The sequence below is a fragment of the Corylus avellana genome, chromosome 5, assembly GCF_965113065.1.
Source record: "Corylus avellana chromosome 5, dhCorAvel1.hap1.2, whole genome shotgun sequence".
Classification (NCBI taxonomy): domain Eukaryota; kingdom Viridiplantae; phylum Streptophyta; class Magnoliopsida; order Fagales; family Betulaceae; genus Corylus; species Corylus avellana.
This window is the reverse complement of record NC_142494.1, coordinates 26341691-26361781: the sequence shown is the minus strand read 5'-3', so window position 1 is coordinate 26361781 and position 20091 is coordinate 26341691. Positions and strand designations below refer to the sequence as shown.

The 20091-nt window shown below is 34.8% G+C and overlaps 2 protein-coding genes across 5 annotated transcripts; both read left to right on the top strand.

Annotated features, from left to right (window-relative positions):
* The first annotated feature begins 384 nt into the window (after positions 1–384).
* On the top strand, positions 385–7229 carry LOC132180378 (uncharacterized). Its single transcript, XM_088516849.1, has 10 exons — positions 385–495; positions 1421–1990; positions 2112–3368; positions 3446–3770; positions 3870–4125; positions 4240–4456; positions 4703–5067; positions 5707–5844; positions 6422–6484; positions 7041–7229. Exons 1-10 carry the CDS (start codon positions 385–387, stop codon positions 7099–7101), a joined length of 3363 nt encoding a protein of 1120 aa, XP_088372975.1. The 3' UTR covers positions 7102–7229.
* Positions 7230–10666: 3437 nt separating this feature from the next.
* On the top strand, positions 10667–19698 carry LOC132183340 (uncharacterized). Of its 4 annotated transcripts, none has more exons than XM_088516905.1 (12): positions 10667–10768; positions 11062–11132; positions 13143–13331; positions 14281–14850; positions 14972–16279; positions 16368–16692; positions 16808–17063; positions 17159–17375; positions 17584–17948; positions 18223–18357; positions 18504–18589; positions 19332–19698. In XM_088516905.1, the coding sequence occupies exons 3-11, from the start codon at positions 13221–13223 to the stop codon at positions 18583–18585; spliced, it is 3369 nt and encodes a 1122-aa protein (XP_088373031.1). In that variant the 5' UTR covers positions 10667–10768; positions 11062–11132; positions 13143–13220; the 3' UTR covers positions 18586–18589; positions 19332–19698. The 4 variants fall into 4 exon arrangements, with proteins under 4 accessions (XP_088373031.1, XP_088373032.1, XP_059452744.2 ...); XM_088516906.1 differs by lacking the exons at positions 10667–10768; positions 11062–11132 and adding exons at positions 12851–12875; positions 12983–13091 and having other exon boundaries at positions 13205–13331; XM_088516907.1 differs by lacking the exons at positions 10667–10768; positions 11062–11132 and having other exon boundaries at positions 13065–13331; positions 19320–19698.
* Positions 19699–20091: the final 393 nt, after the last annotated feature.

Genomic DNA, 20091 nt, shown 5'->3' with positions numbered 1-20091 from the left:
TAGTCGTACGGATGAAACAGGGTGTTGAATGATGCATACGTACATAGACATAACTTTTTCATGCACTAGCAATTACTTTAGTTTGATTTGTAGTCAACATCTTCTTTACTCCTTTTTCTCACTTGGGGCATTTGTGTTGTACGTAGGTCATTCTGCTTTTGATGATCATCATTGAAAGATAAGAATCCACCGTGATCATAATGGGTGTTTAGCTATCTTTATTTATGTCCATGTACTAGCTAGCCATACGATTGGGTAAACTTCTTTTCTAGCCTATTTTCTTAAGTGGAAAGTTTTCTCTCTCAGCTTTAATTGGCATGCGTGCCATTATCATGAACTTGGGTTTTGGCAAATTTACTGGTTAGCAGAAATCGCTAAGAAGAAATGGAGAAGAGTAATGCCAAGGAGATAGAGGTTGCTCATACAAGCTTAATAGACTTGGTGTTGTCTTGGTCTCTTGGGGATGTTCTCAATAAAGATCTTTTCAAAAATCAGGTTCGTGTGTTTTTATTTTTATCTAAATTTATTATTAATCATGCATATACACCCCATCGATGGGTTTTTGGTAAGATTAGGAGCAGATCGACAGATGCATCATACATGCATATGACATGAGAAGCATGTAAACAAATAAATCATGTATGCTGTCATAGTTGTCCAAACTTTTTTTCTTTTAGTAATATAGTTTCATCAGGTTAAACTGAGAGGCATGAATTGATCTTAACATATCTATTCAAATGATTTCAACAATGCAAATTAATCTAAGTCTTTGTAAAATGCCTTTTATAATGCCGATTATAATCTTTAGGCCAATTTTCACGAACCTTGTTGTGACAAATTGAAATTTATGATCACAAAGAAGTAGAAAAGAACATAATAACATACGTTAATCACATAAAACACCAATATTTACATAAGTTGCTTAACGAGCCTACGTCAATAAGTGTAAATGGTTGATATAACATAGTTGGACCCAAACTCATGAGCTTAAGTTTTTGTGTTGAAATTGAGGTGTCCCAATATATTACATTATGGTATCATTAAAATACTTTTCAATGTGTCAATCTTCCTAATAGTACCTATTGGAAATTAATTAAGCAAGGTGAAAACCCATTGGTAGTGATGGTCTCTCTAACAATTGGTAAGGATGTGTGCCATCTAACTATCTAAGGTCATACCTAATTGTGAAAATATTTTTTTTGTTTTTAAATATTGATCAATTCATTGGAATTCATTTATTGTATCTCCCTCTGCATCCTTGAGATTTGGCATAAGATTGATGGGAACTTAATTGCTTCAAAAAAAAATTATATGTACTTCAATTTTTCATTCAATGATGCACATCTTGCTCCTACAAGCAGCATGTGTAGAGTAGATCTTCTCTCATGAGTCATGAGATTTCCATTCATAATGCTAACAGGTTAAAAAGATCCCAAAGACATTCTCGTCAGTGACAGATTACAAGAAGTCATTCGTTCCTTCATTAATTGAGGAAACGCATGCTGATTTGTTTGCCAACATAACAGCAGTGTCTCAAGCACCTGCTTGGGAAATAGACTCTGTTGAGATATCTGGAGATTTTGAACCTCCCAAAAACTTGTTTTATGAAATTACATTAGTGGAGAGCGATGAAGATAGTGATGACTCAGAGAGCGATGAAGAAGAAAAAAATGAACCTCAGAAAGGTGATGTTATTGCCTTGACTGATGTTATACCAAAATGCATTGACGATTTGAACAGGCCGAAGAGATTCTATCTTATAGCTTATGTTCTTGGGCCAAGACACATATTGACTGGTACGATCCCGATTCTGGCATCAAAACCCATTTGGACTGATCAAGACGTGCACAAGTACGAGAACAAGAAACAACCACTTTTTGCAGTTTATCTTATGAATTTGATTACAAATGTTCGTATATGGCGTGCACTAAACCCATCGGAAGGGGGAAACACAAACATCATTAAAACAGTACTACAAGCCAATTCAGCTGTAAGAATTTTATCACATTTTGTTCTTGAATGTCACACACATGCATGATACTATATACGCTTGTCTTTTAAGACTGACATTCCTGATGATGCATTATATATGTATTTATTATTCCAAACAGGATTGCTTTTCTAAAGGAAAAAACAGTCCTGCTCCTGCCCCTTCTTATTTACAGAACATGATCAGCTCTTTTAATCTAAATGACTCTCAAGAAGCTGCGGTTTTAAGCTGCATTAGTATGAGAGACTGCAATCATCAGAATCCTGTCAATCTAATATGGGGTCCTCCAGGGACCGGGAAAACAAAGACCGTTGGTGTGTTATTACATGCCCTCCTTAAAATGAAGTGCAGAACATTAACTTGTGCTCCAACTAACATTGCGGTTTTGGAAGTTACAAAACGGTTGCTGAGTTCGGCTAAGCATTCGCTAGGGTATGACACATACGGGCTTGGAGATATAGTTTTATTCGGGAATGGTAAGCGAATGAAGATTTATGATCGTAAAAAAAAAAAAAAGAAGATTGCTTATCGTACAGATCTGCTTGATGTGTTTCTCGACTATCGTGCTGATGCGCTTAATGAGTGCTTAGCTCCTAAATCTGGCTGGAGAAATGGCTTAGAATCAATGATATCTTTGCTTGATGACCCTATATCGCAGTACTCAACATACTATGCAAAAAGAGAGGAAGAAAAAAGGGAGGAGGAAAAAAGAAGAGAGGAAAGAAGAGAGGAAGAAAAAAGGAAGGAGGAAAAAAGAAGGAAGAAAAAAAGAGAAGGAAAAAAAAGAAAGGAAAAAAAAAGGAAGGGGGATGATGAGCTCAAAAAGAAGGACGATGATTATCCTTTCACATTTGAGGAGTTTTTAAAGGAGGCATTCTTTTCAATTCATAAGCAACTGAATTTTTGTATGGTTAATTTGTATACGCACTTACCAACTGCTCTTCTACCGTTAGATGTAGTGAAAAAGATGATGGGCGCTATGAATTTGCTTCAATCTCTTGAAACTTTGTTGCGTGGTGTCAGTGTGCCAGATGAAGGGTTATTACAAGTTGTCAATTTTTTCCAAGTCACAGGAAGCATGAGAGAAGAGTGCCTTGATGTACTAAGAGATCTGCAATTATCTCTGACATCCTCTGTTCCAGATTTAGGTAACTGTTCAATAACAGACTTTTGCTTGGAAAACGCATGCCTAGTGTTCTGCACTGCATCAAGCTCCGATAAATTAAACAGAATTGAAGGAAGCATGAAATTTTTGGTTATCGATGAAGCTGCTCAGCTTAAAGAATGTGAATCAGCTATTCCTTTACAGCTATCAGGCATCCGCCATGCTATTCTCATAGGGGATGAGAGGCAACTCCCTGCGCTGGTTAAAAGCGAGGTTAGAGTTTTGTCTTTGCAAATTCTGAACATCTCCCACTTTGTTTAACATGTTTTAATTGAATGTGCACTTTTTAGATATCCGACAAGGCTGAATTTGGAAGAAGTTTGTTCAAAAGACTTGTCATGTTGGGGCACCAAAAGCACCTTCTTAATGTCCAGTACAGAATGCATCCATCCATCAGCTTATTTCCAAACACAGAGTTCTATGACAAACAGATTTCAGATGCTCCACATGTTAAAGAAAGAGACTACGAGAAGCGTTTCCTTCAGGGCAACATGTACAGCTCCTACTCTTTTATAAGTATTGCTCAGGGAAAGGAGCAATTTGGTCGAGGGCACAGTCCCAAGAATATGGTTGAGGCTGCTGCGGTCTCTGAGATAGTTGACAATCTTTTTAAACGTATGTTTTATTGGTTATTATCCAGGAAACATTTGCTTTCAGAAAAAGTTATAGACAAATGATATGAATTCTTTTTACCATTTCCTGTTTTTGTGACAGAATTCCGTGACACAAAGAAGAAGGTTAGCATAGGAGTCATATCACCATATAAGGCTCAAGTATCTGCAATTGAGGAGAGGGTCGGGAAATACAGAAAGTCTGGTAGTGGCTTCTCTGTGAGTGTTCGTTCTGTTGATGGGTTCCAAGGAGGTGAGGATGATGTAATAATTATCTCTACTGTAAGATGTAATGGGAGTGGAAGAGTAGGTTTTCTTTCCAACCGACAAAGAGCAAATGTGGCACTGACTCGAGCAAGGTATTACTAGTATATATATATATATATTGACCAGATTGAACTGCAGCTGAAAAACGTTTCTAACAATTCTGTCGGTTTTGCAAATTAACATTTGGTCACTGTTTCATTCTTTAGGTATTGCCTTTGGATTTTGGGGGATGGGGGTACTTTACTAAAGAGTGACACTGTTTGGAAGAAACTAGTCCTTGATGCCAAGCAACGTGGGTGTTTCTATGATGCCAATGAGGACAAGAACTTGGCTCAGGCAATTACTGCTGCATTGGTGGAGCTTGAAAAGCATGATATTTTACTCAATAACGACTCTCTGCTGTTCAAAGAGCATATATGGAAGGTGCATGCAATGTTTTGGTTGTTCTATGCCTATTTGATGTCTCTAATATTTTTTCATCATTGACAGATCATCATGAAATTCCCATATAGATTCAAGTGAATCAAAGGATAGAAATATGACTATATATAAAGATTCAGTGTAAAGTGGTAGACATAGTAGACAGTTGGAATTTTGATTTTGTAATGGGTTTGAACTGATCTGACGAATTTTTATGATGACATTACTATTACCCTAATTAAAATGTAGGTTTTCTTCTGCAATGATTTCCAGAAATCTATTGCAAGGACTAGCAATGCAGAGATTCGTAAGGAAGTGATGTCTCTTTTGGCAAAGCTTTCAAGTGGTTGGCGTCAGCCCCACGAGGAGAGAAACCTCATTGTCCATTATGGGACTTCTTCTCAACTTTTAGAGATTTACAAGGTCGATGAGCAGCTGAATCTGGTTTGGACTGTCGATATTCTCAAAGAGGATTCATATCACATTCAGGTTATGAAGGTTTGGGATGTTTTGCCATTATCTGACATACCAAGACTAGCAAAGCAGCTTGACATCTTATTTGGGAGCTATACAGCGGATAAGATGCATCTCTGCAAACACAGATGTGTTGAGGGGTATGAGCTTTATCTGAATTTGCTTTTAAATATAACACATTTATCTAGTATATATCAGCTAATATGTATATGTTGTTCTAGTTAAACTTAAACTCCATAGAAACACATAATATGATAAATATAAAAGCGGAACATGGATTAAGGTGGTTCAGCATATAGCCTACATCCACACATCAAAGCCTTGATAGGCTACATATTTCATTCATATATGATCTAAGTACACAACTCTATTTATAAAACTTTACATGTGATTTAAAATATTTCAAATACAAATTTATCCCTTAAATCAGGGTTAACAAATATTATCTAAATCTCTTGATTTAAGAAATACAAAATCAACATTTATTCCAAATGATTTATATCCTTACACAAACTCTGAATCTGATGAATGAAAAAAGTATGTTATCAAGCAGTGTTTATGCCATAGGCCTGCAGAAATAGGGAAGGAAGGCAAATAATAACAAGATTCCAACAAATATTATATTCACTTTTATGTGTTCTAACTTATTAACGGAAAAGGGCCTGATACCACTTTGTTAAATCGTCACTTATTTCGAAAGTTTAAGTTAATAGAAATGAGTAAAATTTAATAATTTAATTTATGTTTTAATACACTTCTCGTGTTTGAGTTTGTTACAGGAGTTTGGTTGTTCCAAAGAGATGGCCAGTGGACTCAAGTAGTAGTGGTCCTAAAGTCGATAGTATGTGGTACCTCTCAAAACCATTATCCTCACTTAGTCTGAGGGATGAGTCAGAAGCATCAACCGTAACTCAAAGGTGTGAAATAAATCTACTGTTCTTAAATTTAAATTTAAGCATTCTTGACACATGGAAATTTCTTCTGCATAATCACTTTAAATAAAAATAAAAATTGATTTTCCTTGCTTTTTTTCCAATTCTAAGCAGTAAAAAAATATGTTTATGATCCATTTTCTTTCAAAAGACTTAAGATTATATATATGAATGTCAGATCATTTCAAGCCTAGAATGAAGAATAAATAGGAAGATTAGGGGTGAAATTTAAAACCGCCTAACCGCAACCGCTAACCGCTTTTAAAAGCGGTTAGTAAAAACCGCTAACCGCTTAGGTGGTTGCGGTTAGCGGTTAGTGGGTTTTTGGAAACCGTTAACTGCTAACCGCTTTTTTTAAATATATATATATATATATAACAAATAAGTTGTTGTAGTATAGTGGTAGTCGTTTGCATCTTTCATGCGCTCTCTCAACTCACCGTCTCTCCTCGCCAAGCAAGGTAAGTTTAGTAACTTGATTTTGATTTCGGTATGCATACAGCATTTACACAAGAATATGAGGTTAAATGTTTATTGTTTGATTTCTTTATCTTCTTCTCAGGTGGCTGTACAGGAACCTCAGCAGTGTGCCAGGCTTACAAGAACTGTATGGCTTACAAGAACTGTATGTAGCAATATCTCACCATTTGGAATTTATTTCAATATTTCAAGGACTAAGTTTTTTATTTTGGGATTTCTTCAATTTCTTGGATTTCTGTTTCAATCTGCACATGATTAGCATATAGGGGTACATTATGATTATTTATGAATATCATAGGGTTACATTTCATCACATTTGGGCCCAAATTTCATCCCAATTAGATTTGGGGGTTTGATAGAATTTACATATCATGATTTTTTTTTTTAATTTATTTATTTAAATCCAAGTTTCATATGAACTGTGTGGTGATTAATCTGTTAAATTTGTGTTCATTAGGTCGATTTCTTTTTATTTGGATTTTAGTTTCTCTGATAGATTTGGTTTTAGATGTTGGAATCACATAGAGATAAAAAATCGATGGTTCCGTTTTCTTAGTCCCTGCAACACAGATGCACAATAGGTGTTTCTTTGTTGGATTTCTTTTTCTTGTTCTATTTTTTTGTTGTTTACATGTTGTGGCTTGAATTAGGACTTAATATTATGTTTTAGTGATTAACTGCATGAAGCTTTGTTTTGATAGAGGCTTTGTTGGCAGATCAACAAGCATTGGATCAGCAGAGACTGAAGAAAATAGTAGCTAATTATTATGGCTAAGGGATATATGTTTGAGTCTTCATGAGATGAAATTAAGATTGCTAGTAGATTATTTACAAGGTTTTTGAAAATTTTATTTGTATGTTGAAATGCATTCATAGTAAACTAATGTAAATTTGTGGAGTATTTTAGATTTTATTATTATTATTAATTATTATTGGGCTCCTTTGGGCTAATTTGATGCTAAAATGGCCCTGAAAAGACAAAAAGATGGGAAAAAAAATGTTTAAAGTGAGCCCAAAATAATTCTCAAAACCGGCCCAAAAAAAAGCCCAATAAAAAGGCCCAAAAAAGCGGTTAGCCAGATACAGTTAACCGCTATCCGGTTCGCAGAGGCAGTTGCGGTTAGCGGTTTTAGCCACTAACCCAACCGCTATTTCACCCCTAAGGAAGATGTTGGCTTGAAGAAAAATTCCTTATGAGGTAAGAATCCTTTAGTTTATTTTTTATTTTTTTAATTAGAATTGGATTTGCATGCATTATTTCCAAGCCATCTTGAATTACTAATCACCATATTTTTTAAAATATGTTTGTTATACGACATCAAGCTTTTAACATTTTCATGATTTATCTTGGCATCGTAACTTGAGGTTTATCCCTCTCTATATAGTTTATTTTGGCATTCTAACTTGTGGTTTATATATACCTCTGTTTCTTTTTCTGTTTTTTTATAACTTTTTATTTGAGTGTAAATTTGTAATTTCATATGAACTTTATTGGAAAAATTGGAAAAATGGCCGGAAACAAGTATTCTTTTTTTGGGCATGTCCACAGAAGAGGAGGGAGGAAGATTCGAATTAGTTACTTCTGCTTCATTAAGCATGGTCCCAGCCGATTGATCTACCTCTTTTGGACATGCATTCTTTTGGTACATATGCATTTGACAGGAATTTATATGTTTATTTGAAATAATATGAATTATTTATTTATTACAAGGTCAAACCACGAGTATCAATTCAACAATTCAAACCACGAGTATCTCATCCCACTGATTTGATTGCATCATACAACTATGGTAAATTAAACCTAATAAAGAAAATACTAGGTTTGGTAATGGCCAAATACTATTTATCAAAAAAACATTAACTCTCAACATTTTTATTTTTTATATCACATTAATTACTCTTTATTATTATTTTAATAAAAAAAATTACAAAACAATTTATTTTTTCACTTTTTGCATACAATTTTTTTTTTTTCACGTCAATTAATTTTTGCTTTTTTTTTTTTTTAAAAAAAAGCCAAACAAATGCCCCGAGACTTTTACCAAAGAGAGCCACGGTGTCCCTTTTTGGCCAAATGATGGATGCATATCGTTTTATCACATTCCTTCCACACACAAAAAAAAAAAGAAAAAAAGAAAAAAAAAGGGCAAACGATTGATGAGATTGTACCTCCAATATATATATATATATATATATATATATATATATATATAGGTCCCTCCTATTTACATTACAGACCACTTCTCTGTATTGCATATGATTTGACAGCCATATTTTTCAATCTCATCAGTCTCTTTTACGAAAAACAAAAACTAGTACTTTTTTTTTTTCTTCTTTCTTTCTTCCACTGTCTCACAAAAATTTCAGGCTATCGTCCCATCACCTTTTACCTATTCATAAAATCAATCGTTTTTTTATTTTATTTTATTTTTTCTGAGTGCAGAACAAAGAAATAACAAATTACAATAATGGATTGGACAATCCAAACAAAAAGCACATAAAAACCATCTTTACAGGACAAAGAAACAACAAATTACAACAATAAGCTGGACAACCCAAATAAAAAGTTCCTAAACTACTGTATTAGAATTGGTAAATAGAACATAAGAGGCAATACATCAAATGAATGACATGGGCCTATGATTTCTTTATTTGCTTTGTTTAAGCTAAACAATTATGCTCATCTCCATTAATAAAAAAATTAAAAAAAAAGGTGCAAATTTACTAATAAATTTGTATTGAACTGAGTTTGCCAAGTTATTTCATTCAAATAATATATCTTGGGACCTAGCCCAGATCAAAATGGAGACATGGCCAATGAACAGAAATTGAATTCTCTCCTTATGGATGGCATATTGGCATGTGATATGTCTAATAAATATGATTTCAGAATTATTTTTAATTAATTTTGTGTCATCAAATTATATATATATATATATATATATATATATATATATATATATATATATATATATATATGCTTTAATTGGAATTCAAACAACGGCATTTTTTGTGGGTAAAAAATATCATACTTATATATAGCATTTTGATCTAACAACTTAGACTCCATTTTGATCTAATATTTTTCATATTTTTCGGTGTTTGGTGTGATGAAAAATATTTTTGGTGTGACCAAATTTTTTTTTTTAAATTTCTGCAAAATGGTTTTTATTTTTGAAAACTGTAAACTATTTTTTAAGTTTGAGCTTTTCATCCTCAAAATTGACGGACCCAACTAGAATGTCACTGGGACCTGCCGGAATACCTAGGGACCCACCAAAATACAGTGAGGACCTCGTCGAGACTCGTCAGGACTCAGCCGAGCTGCCGTTGGAACACCACTAGGACCAGATCGGGACTCGCCGGGACTTGGTCAAAACATTATTGTAATTAAAGTTTAGGGAAAATTTCACAAAGCCCCCTTGAACTTCCACGTGTTTTGACATAACGCCCAAAAGTTCAAAAACTCTCAATTGTAACCCTCGAATTTCTAATTTGATGTAGTCCACTCCCTCCGTTAGGGTTTGACGTTAAAACAAAAGGTAAAATTGATAAAATGACATTTTACATCCTGAAATTTTTATAAAATTTCAAATTTCTTTAATTTTAAATTAAATTTAAAAAAATCAAGGTTAATAATAATAATAAAATTACCCATGCTGGGTGACGACCAGAACCACAACGGGATTAATAATATAATGAAAAAAAAACATAGTGCACTTAATTTCTAAGTTTTAGCTAGACTTGAAAATGACCTAATTGAAACATGATCAATTTTGACGGAAAGAAGTAAAAGAGATATAGTAGAGCTATGCCTATTTATTTTTATTTTTTGTTCAGTTATTTTTTTAACATGTCCACACAATAAGGGAATTTGAACTAATGATCTTTGTTTTATAAAACGTAGTTCATAGCTAATTGAGCTACTCCTTAAGCACTTGTTTAATTTTACTTTTAGACTTAACGACCTATATAGATGTATAGTATATTATAACACATGATATGTTACGAACAAATGAAAATTGTGTCACTCGGAGGAGGGCCAACATCTTTGGGTACAAAAGATGTGACAAGGTGTTCTGTATGTCCTCAGAATCAAAACTATTTATGAGACAGCAAGGGAAGGGGGGAGAGTACTACAAATTCTGAAATTCATAAATTCATAAATAAATGAAGTTGGAAAGGAAACCAATAGCCAATAGGCCACGTCTTCTGAACGGACTAAAGAGCTTCCAAGTCTCTAGTGTCCTTTTCATTTCCCAGAAAAGTGTGAGTTTCAAAGTAGTACTTGTTGTATATCTGTTTACAAACTCTTCTTCTTCCTCTTCTTAGTTCTTCCCAAAAGAGTGCGTCTTTTGGTCTACCTCAACAACTGCATGTCCTTTTTCATTCTCAATAACCTCAGCACTGCAAAACGACAACGTTCAAGGTTTAACAATCTCTTCTTCTTCTTCTTCTTCTTCTTCTTCTTCTTCTTTACAGGCTATGTTGATTCTCTGTTTGATTACAATGAGTACAAAAGTTGAGAGATTATTTGGAACGTTAAATATCTACTATATGTACATCTTGGTAATCAGCTAGCAGTGTGCATGTTAGCCGTACGTACTAAGTCATGCACCAGATATTACTTATTTGAGTTGCAGCAGCCAACGTCTTCTTTAGATCTTTTCTCGGGAATGAATATGATCCTCCTTTTTTCTCTCCTTGTGCTTTTGTTTGTAGGTCTTTTTGATGATGTTTATCAACCATACTTCGGATTTTGAGAGCTCAACATCGAGCATGATTATAGCCAGGTGTGTGTACCTTCCCTAAACTTTTTTGATTGGTAATATAGTTTCATCATGCTAAAGTGAGAAGCACTGATTGATTTTATTGTTATTTTTTATTTTTTTATTTTTTTATTTTTAATTATTAGTTGTGCATATATATATATATATATTTGCTATTGAGTTTGATGATGGAAATGCAAATCTTCATAGATGTCAATTAATTATGATCACCACAAAGTGCATTCGCATGAAGGGCAAGAAGGCTGGCGTCCTTAATGCAGGGACAGTTGAGGCAGGGGATTGGGTTGACATTGTTACCGGAGGGATTGATTGCCCTGTGTTATCTGCACCTTCCGAATTGGAGGGGGAGGTGTGTGGGCGATGGAGAGGAGGGAAGGGAAGCCATAGATTTGGCTTTCAAGTTGCAGACAAAAAGAAAAAGAATTAGAAAAACTAAGTAGAAGAAGAAGAATGGGGGAGAAAGAGGGAGTGGAGGCTGAGCTCAAAAATATAGTCGGGGAGTGGGGAGATGGTACTTATAATCCCCAAACGTATAGTCTCTTAATCCCATTAAGAAATGCAACTTCTCTTTATTTTTCAAGAAGTATTTTCCTACAAAACTGTCTTATTAGCCAAATCCATCATTAACTATACTGCTGTCTGCTAACTATCATATATATTATGTGGTCTCTCTTTTGATCATGGGATTGAGTCCACCCGTGAGGTCGGTATTGTGGGCTCTTTGGAAAAGCCTTCATGTCTAGTGTCGTAAAGTGGCAAGATTTCTTCATTGAGAGGGGAAAGAAAGAGAGAAAAAAAGGAAAAGGAAAAAGAAAAAGTGGGAAAACAAAAGGCTTTGCCTTTCCATATGATCCGTTCTAATTGATGTGTCTATAGAAGAAATGATTTCATACCACATACATATGGTATCTTGGAATTTGGGTTCCTAAGGTTGAGAAATTTCATGTCTTTTACTACCCATGCATCCTTAACAAACAACGGATTAGAGTTTGTAATCCAAATTTCTTTCTCTCTTAATTAGTAATTCAACTTTCTCAATTTAGTGCAACATTTCTAGAACATGGTTTTCTCAAGTAAGATTCTTGAAACCCAACACATAGAAAACCAACATCGAAGGTTTAAGAATTTCCTTTAATTTCTTCTTACTTACACCCTAAGTTTATTCTCTGTTGAATGTTTTTGTCTTTTAGTTATATTCCCGACAGTGGCGGAGCCACATGGTACCTTGGGCCAACGATTTTTTTTTAAAATTTTTAATTTTTTTTAAACCCACAGTACCCTCAAACTTAACACACATCACATGTTTGATGTAATATCTCAATGATGTGTAGTTGGTCAAATTTTCCTTGTTTTTCTTGGAGTGATTATGGCTAGAGACCGAAAAGTGCAGTTCTAGTCACTTTTTTTTTTTTTTGTATTTCTATATTTTTGATATAGTGTCGACATGTTACATTTCTAATATATCAATTTCATCATATATTTATGAACTTTTATAGATATTTTTTGTGATGCATATATTATGTGAATTACTAAATTTTTAGGACTTAAAAAAACAAATTTAGTGGCACCCCCAATATAAAATAGCTGGCTCCGCCACTGATTCTCGACTTCCTTTTCCTTTCTTTTACCCTCGTTTTTATTTAATTACAATGTTCAGCATCCTATATAGTACGAAAGATAAGTATCCATGTTATTAGCATTGCATGTTAGTCGTACGGATGAAACAGGGTGTTGAATGATGCATACGTACGTAGACATAACTTTTTCATGCACTAGCAATTACTTTAGTTTGATTTGTAGTCAACATCTTCTTTACTCCTTTTTCTCACTTGGGCCATTTGTGTTGTACGTAGGTCATTCTGCTTTTGATGATCATCATTGAAAGATAAGAATCCAGCATGATCATAATGGGTGTTTAGCTATCTTTATTTATGGCCATGTACTAGCTAGCCATACGATTGGGTAAACTTCTTTTCTAGCCTATTTTCTTAAGTGGAAAGTTTTCTCTCTCAGCTTTAATTGGCATGCGTGCCATTATCATGAACTTGGGTTTTGGCAAATTTACTGGTTAGCAGAAATCGCTAAGAAGAAATGGAGAAGAGTAATGCCAAGGGGAAAGAACTTGCTCATACAAGCTTAATAGACTTGGTGTTGTCTTGGTCTCTTGGGGATGTTCTCAATAAAGATCTTTTCAAAAATCAGGTTCGTGTGTTTTTATTTTTATCTAAATTTATTATTAATCATGCATATACACCCCATCGATGGGTTTTTGGTAAGATTAGGAGCAGATCGACACACATACATGCATATGACATGAGAAGCATGTAAACAAATAAATCATGTATGCTGCCATAGTTGTCCAAACTTTTTTTCTTTTAGTAATATAGTTTCATCAGGTTAAACTGAGAGGCATGAATTGATCTTAACATATCTATTCAAATGATTTCAACAATGCAAGTTAATCCAAGTCTTTGTAAAATGCCTTTTATAATGCCGATTATAATCTTTAGGCCAATTTTCACGAACCCTGTTGTGACAAATTGAAATTTATGATCACAAAGAAGTAGAAAAGAACATAATAAAATACGTTAATCACATAAAACGCCAATATTTACATAAGTTGCTTAACAAGCCTACATCAATAAATGTAAATGGTTGATATAATATAGTTGGACCCAAACTCATAAGCTTAAGTTTTTGTGTTGAAATCAAGGTGTCCCAATATATTACATTATGGTATCATTAAAATACTTTTCAATGTGTCAATCTTCCTAATAGTACCTATTGGAAATTAATTAAGCAAGGTGAAAACCCATTGATAGTGATGGTCTCTCTAACAATTGGTAAGAATGTGTGCCATCTAACTATCTAAGGTCATACCTAATTGTGAAAATATTTAGGTATTTATAATTTTTTTTTTTGTTTTTGCTTTTTGTTTTTAAATATCGATCAATTCATTGGAATTCATTTATTGTATCTCCCTCTGCATCCTTGAGATTTGGCATAGGATTGATGGGAACTTAATTGCTTCAAAAAAAAAATTATATGTACTTCAATTTTTCATTCAATGATGCACATCTTGCTCCAACAAGTATGTGTAGTGTAGATCTTCTCTCATGAGTCATGGCATTTCCATTCATAATGCTGACAGGTTAAAAAGATCCCAGAGACATTCTCGTCAGTGACAGATTACAAGAAGTCATTCCCTCCTTCATTAATTGAGGAAACACATGCTGATTTGTTTTCCAACATAACAGCAGTGTCTCAAGCACCTGCTTGGGAAATAGACTCTGTTGAGATATCTGGAGATTTTGAACCTCCCAAAAACTTGTTTTATGAAATTACATTAGTGGAGAGCGATGAAGATAGTGATGACTCAGAGAGCGATGAAGAAGAAAAAAATGAACCTCAGAAAGGTGATGTTATTGCCTTGACTGATGTTATACCAAAATGCATTGACGATTTGAACAGGCCGAAGAGATTCTATCTTATAGCTTATGTTCTTGGGCCAAGACATATATTGACTGGTACAATCCCGATTCTGGCATCAAAACCCATTTGGACTGATCAAGACGTGCTCAAGTACGAGAACAAGAAACAACCACTTTTTGCAGTTTATCTTATGAATTTGATTACAAATGTTCGTATATGGGGTGCACTAAACCCACCGGAAGGGGGAAACACAAACATCATTGAAACTGTACTGCAAGCCAATTCAGCTGTAAGAATTTTATCACATTTTGTTCTTGAATGTCACACACATGCATGATACTATATATGCTTGTCTTTTAAGACTGACATTCCTGATGATGCATTGTATATGTATTTGTTAATCCAAACAGGATGACGAAAATTGTATGACTTGCTTTTCTAAAGGAAAAAGCTGCCCTGCCCCTTCTGATATACAGAACATGATCAGCTCTTATAATCTGAATGACTCTCAAGAAGCTGCGGTTTTAAGCTGCATTGGTATGAGAGACTGCAATCATCAGAATCCTGTCAATCTGATATGGGGTCCTCCAGGGACAGGGAAAACAAAGACCGTTGGTGTGTTATTACATGCCCTCCTTAAAATGAAGTGCACAACATTAACTTGTGCTCCAACTAACATTGCGGTTTTGGAAGTTACAACACGGCTGCTGAGGTTGGTCAGGGAGTCGCTACAGTATGACCAACATGGGCTTGGAGATATAGTTTTATTTGGGAATGGTAAGCGAATGATGGTTTATGATCGTTTTAGGCATCCTAAAAAAAGAAAGAAAATTGCTTATCGTAAGGATCTTCTTGATGTATTTCTCGACTATCGTGTTGATGCACTTAAGAAGTGCATTGCTCCTAATTCTGGCTGGAGAAATAGCTTAGAATCAATGATATCTTTGCTTGATGACCCTAAATCGCAGTACGAAATATACTTGGAAAAAAGAAAGCAAGAAAAATTGGAGGAGGAAAAAAGAAAGGAGGAAAGAAGGGAGGAAGAAAAAAGGAAGGAGGAAAAAAGAAGGAAGAAAAAAAGAAAGGAAAAAAAAAGGGAGGAAAAAAGAAACGAGGAAAACAATAAGGGGGATGATGAGCTCAAAAAGGATGACCCTTTGACGTTTGAGGAGTTTGTAAAGAAGACATTCTGTTCAATTCATGAGCAACTGAAGTTTTGTCTGGTTAATTTGTATACGCACTTACCAACTTCTCTACTACCGTTAGAGGTAGTGAAAAATATGAGAAAAGCTCTTACTTTGCTTAAATCTCTTCAAACTTTGTTGTGTGGTGCCAGTGTAGCAAATGAAGGATCATTACAAGTTCTCAATAATTTCCAAGACACAGGAAGCAGTGTGGATTGCCTTGCAAAGTTGAGTATAAGAAAAGTGTACCTCCATATACTAAGATATCTGCTATTATCTCTGACATCCTCTGTTCCAGATTTAGGTAACTGTTCCATAATAAACTTTTGCTTGGAAAATGCAATCCTAGTGTTCTGTACTGCATCAAGCTCTGCTAAATTACACAGAACTGAAGCAAGCATGGAATTTTTGGTTATCGATGAAGCTGCTCAGCTTAAAGAATGTGAATCAGCTATTCCTTTACAGCTAGATGGCGTCCGCCATGCGATTCTCATAGGGGATGAGAGGCAGCTCCCTGCAATGGTTAAAAGCGAGGTTAGAGTTTTATCCTTGGTTCTTTTATCTTTGCAAATTACGAGCATCTCCCACTTTGTTTAACATCTTTTGAATGTCCACTTCTTAGATATCCAAGACGGCTGAATTTGGAAGAAGTTTGTTTGAAAGACTGGTCATGTTGGGGCGCCGGAAGCACCTGCTTGATATCCAGTATAGGATGCATCCAACCATCAGCTTATTTCCAAACAGGGAGTTCTACGACAAACAGATATCAGATGCTCCAAATGTTAAAGGAAGAGACTATGAGAAGCGTTTCCTTCAGGGCAGCATGTACAGCTCCTACTCTTTTATAAGTATAGCTCATGGAAAGGAGGAATTTGGTCTCGGGTACAGCAAGAAGAATACGGTTGAGGCTGCTGTGGTCTCTGAGATAGTTGGGAATCTTTTTAAACGTATGTTTAAATGTTTTATTGCTTATTAGTCTAGGTTATTATCCTGAAAAATAAAATTGCTTTCAGAATAGAGAAATGCTATGAATCCTTTTACCATTACCTGTTTTTGTGACAGAATTCCTTGTCACAAAGGAGAAGGTTAGTATAGGAGTGATATCACCATATAAGGCTCAAGTTTCTGCAATTGAAGAGAGGGTCAGAAAATACAGCAAGTCTAATAGTGGCTTCACTGTGAATGTCCGCTCTGTTGATGGGTTCCAAGGAGGTGAGGATGATGTAATTATTATCTCTACTGTAAGATGCAATGGGAGTGGAAGAGTAGGTTTCCTTTCCAACCGACAAAGAGCAAATGTGGCACTGACTCGAGCAAGGTATTACTTGTATATATCAGATTGTGCTGCTGCTAAAAAACGTTTCTGTTTCTGTAGTTTGTGCAAATTAAAATTTCGTCACTGTTTCATTTTAGGTATTGCCTTTGGATTTTGGGAAATGGGGTGACTTTACTCAAGAGTGACTCTGTGTGGAAGAAACTAGTCATTGATGCCAAGGAACGTGGGTGTTTCTATGATGCCAATGAGGACAAGAACTTGGCTGGGGCAATTACTGCTTCATTGGTGGAGTTTGAACAGCTTGATATTTTACTCAGGAATGACTCTATACTTTTCAGAGAGGCTAGATGGAAGGTAGGTGCATGCAATGTTTTGGTTGTCTAATATTTTTCAGCATTGGCAGATGAAATTCTCATATAGATTCAAGTGAATCATTGGCAAAAAATTAGAAAAATGACTTTAAATATAAAATGGTTCAGATAGTATGATCTTGGAATTTGGATTTTGTAGTGGATTTGAACTTACATGAAAATCAGGTAACTCTTACCTTAATTACATACAGGTTTACTTCAACAACAATTTCAAGATATCTATATCCAGAATTAGAAATGCAGAGATTCGTAGTGCAGTGCTTTTTCTGTTGGCAAAGCTTACAAGTGGTTGGCGTCAGCCTCATGAGAGGAGAAACCTCATTGTCCACGATGGTACTTCCTCTGAACTTTTAGAGATGTACAAGGTCGATCGGCAGCTGAATCTGGTTTGGACTGTAGATATTCTCAAGGAGTATTCACATCACATTCAGATTATGAAGGTTTGGGATGTTGCGCGATTATCTGACATACAAAATCTAGCTAAGCAACTTGACATTGTTTTTGGGAGCTACACAGTGGATAAGATGCATCGCTGTAAACACAGACGTCTTGAGGGGTATGAGCTTATCTGAATTTGCCTTTAAATATAATACATTTAACTGGTTTGAGCCACTTTTTACAATTTATTTTAAATAGAATTTGTTCATTCTAGATAGAACTGTGGACAGCTCATGTAAATATGTGTTGTATTAATATTAGTGCTTCATATAGAGGATTTTCTTTGTTCTCTTCTCAACATAAGCAAGGCCATTGTCTTTGTGAATATGTCGTAGGCCTGCAGAATAGGTTCTTGAACAACACCAACTCATCAGTTTGACATTGCTATACAGGAGTTTAGTTGTTCCAATGAGATGGCCAACGGAGTCGACTAGCCGTCCTGAACAAGATAGTGTGTGGTACCTCTCAAGACCGCTATCCTCACTAAGTTTAAGGGATAAGCCAGGAACATCAGCTGCAACTTCTAAGTGAGTGTCTCGTTCAATCACTTATCCTTCAAAAGAGTATATATATATATAATCTGTTTGTGATCAATTTTCTGTTCCTGGAATTGTTGTGAAACCTTTGATATTGGGTTGTTAAAATGACTGATGAATATTTAAATGAATATCAGAAATCATTTCAAGAATAAAATTAAGAATAAATCTGAAGATGTTGGCATGAAGCAAAAGTGGCGAAGGCGGCAGAATGACTGATGAGGTAAGATTACCTTCTTTTTCTTTTCAATTAAGACTGGATTTGCATGCATTTCCAAGCCATCTTTACTAGAACCTATAATTTTGACATATTTTGTCATGCAATTAAAATGAAGTATAAAAAAAGATTGGGCAAATTCTATTTTACTTCCCAGATTACTATTCTATTCTCACAAGCGCTTTTAAACTTTAAATCGCTGCAACTTGTCCCTAAATTGAATTAGTCATTCACTAGTAGAAAGCCCTAACTTTGTTCAATACTTGCTTGTATGGGTAGGAAAACGTGATCTGGAAAACTAGATAGAAAATTGTCAACCTCATGAAAATCAACAAAATTAATTTCATCTAGACCAAACTGAGATACTTTACTCTTTGGACATTCATCAAACACATGGTTTGCATCGCAATTTTGATTAAGTTCTTGATCATATGACAAAGTACCAACCTCGACAAGATGTTTATCATTGACATTGATATCAAAAATAGGTGGAGAATTCCAATTCAAAAAACAATCAAAATTATCTTCAAAAATACAACCTTTGGGTGTTTTTATTATTATTTTTTTTTAGAAAAAAAGCTAATCCAATGTTGATGGCACTGCCACATCAGCAGGGTAGGTTAAACATAAGATTTGCAACTTCAATCATCATGATCATGAGGATTCAATTTTTTTGAATATAAGTATTTGTTACATATATGTATATTATATATACACAACATCAAGCGTTTTACAGTTTCTTCTCCAGATCAGTGAGTTTCTGGAAGCCTACAAATTTGGGGGATCTTTGTAGCCGTTTGGAGAAGAGCTTAGTTTCAGAACTTAAAAGCATTAATGTGAGTAGGTACTTTATTTTGGTCCTCACTTGACGTTGTAAGTTTGATGATAAGAGAGTTTATAGTTAATGAGAACTGAATTATCTATAGAATGTTATATTTGATGGATTTTAATGCTCTGCTTGAACTATTTTGAAGTTTGAATTTGGAGCCATTTTTTCTCTAGAAATATTGTCGCAATAGGCATTAACCAAAGTCGGTGGGACTTGAGATTTAACTGGACATTAGGCAACTATTATAAGAAAGCTCATGTGGGACTTGAATGCCTGTGTAAGTGATTGAGCAGCTCAAAATTTATTTAAGCAATAAAATTTCATATAGATTATCTCACGATAATTGCCCAAATTGCTAATTGCTGTGTATCTCTAATCTGCATGGCGCATGCCAAAAACACCGGATGGTATTGGTCAATAAGTTGACAAAATGGTCTCCCTTTTGAAGATATTCAATAGCTAAAGCAGCAAGCGGAAGTCATGTTTTACTGGCCTTTTACGCAACGTCAATGCTACCCCAATCTGCAACTGCGACAATGTGCCATGCAGCATGAGAACAATAAATATCTTGTGACATAGGGATCTGATCCGTGCTAAAAATAAATAATTAATTAATTAAATGAAATAAAAACACTGAAAAAAAATCTAATCTCCTCCGGGGATATGTCAAAATTGGGGA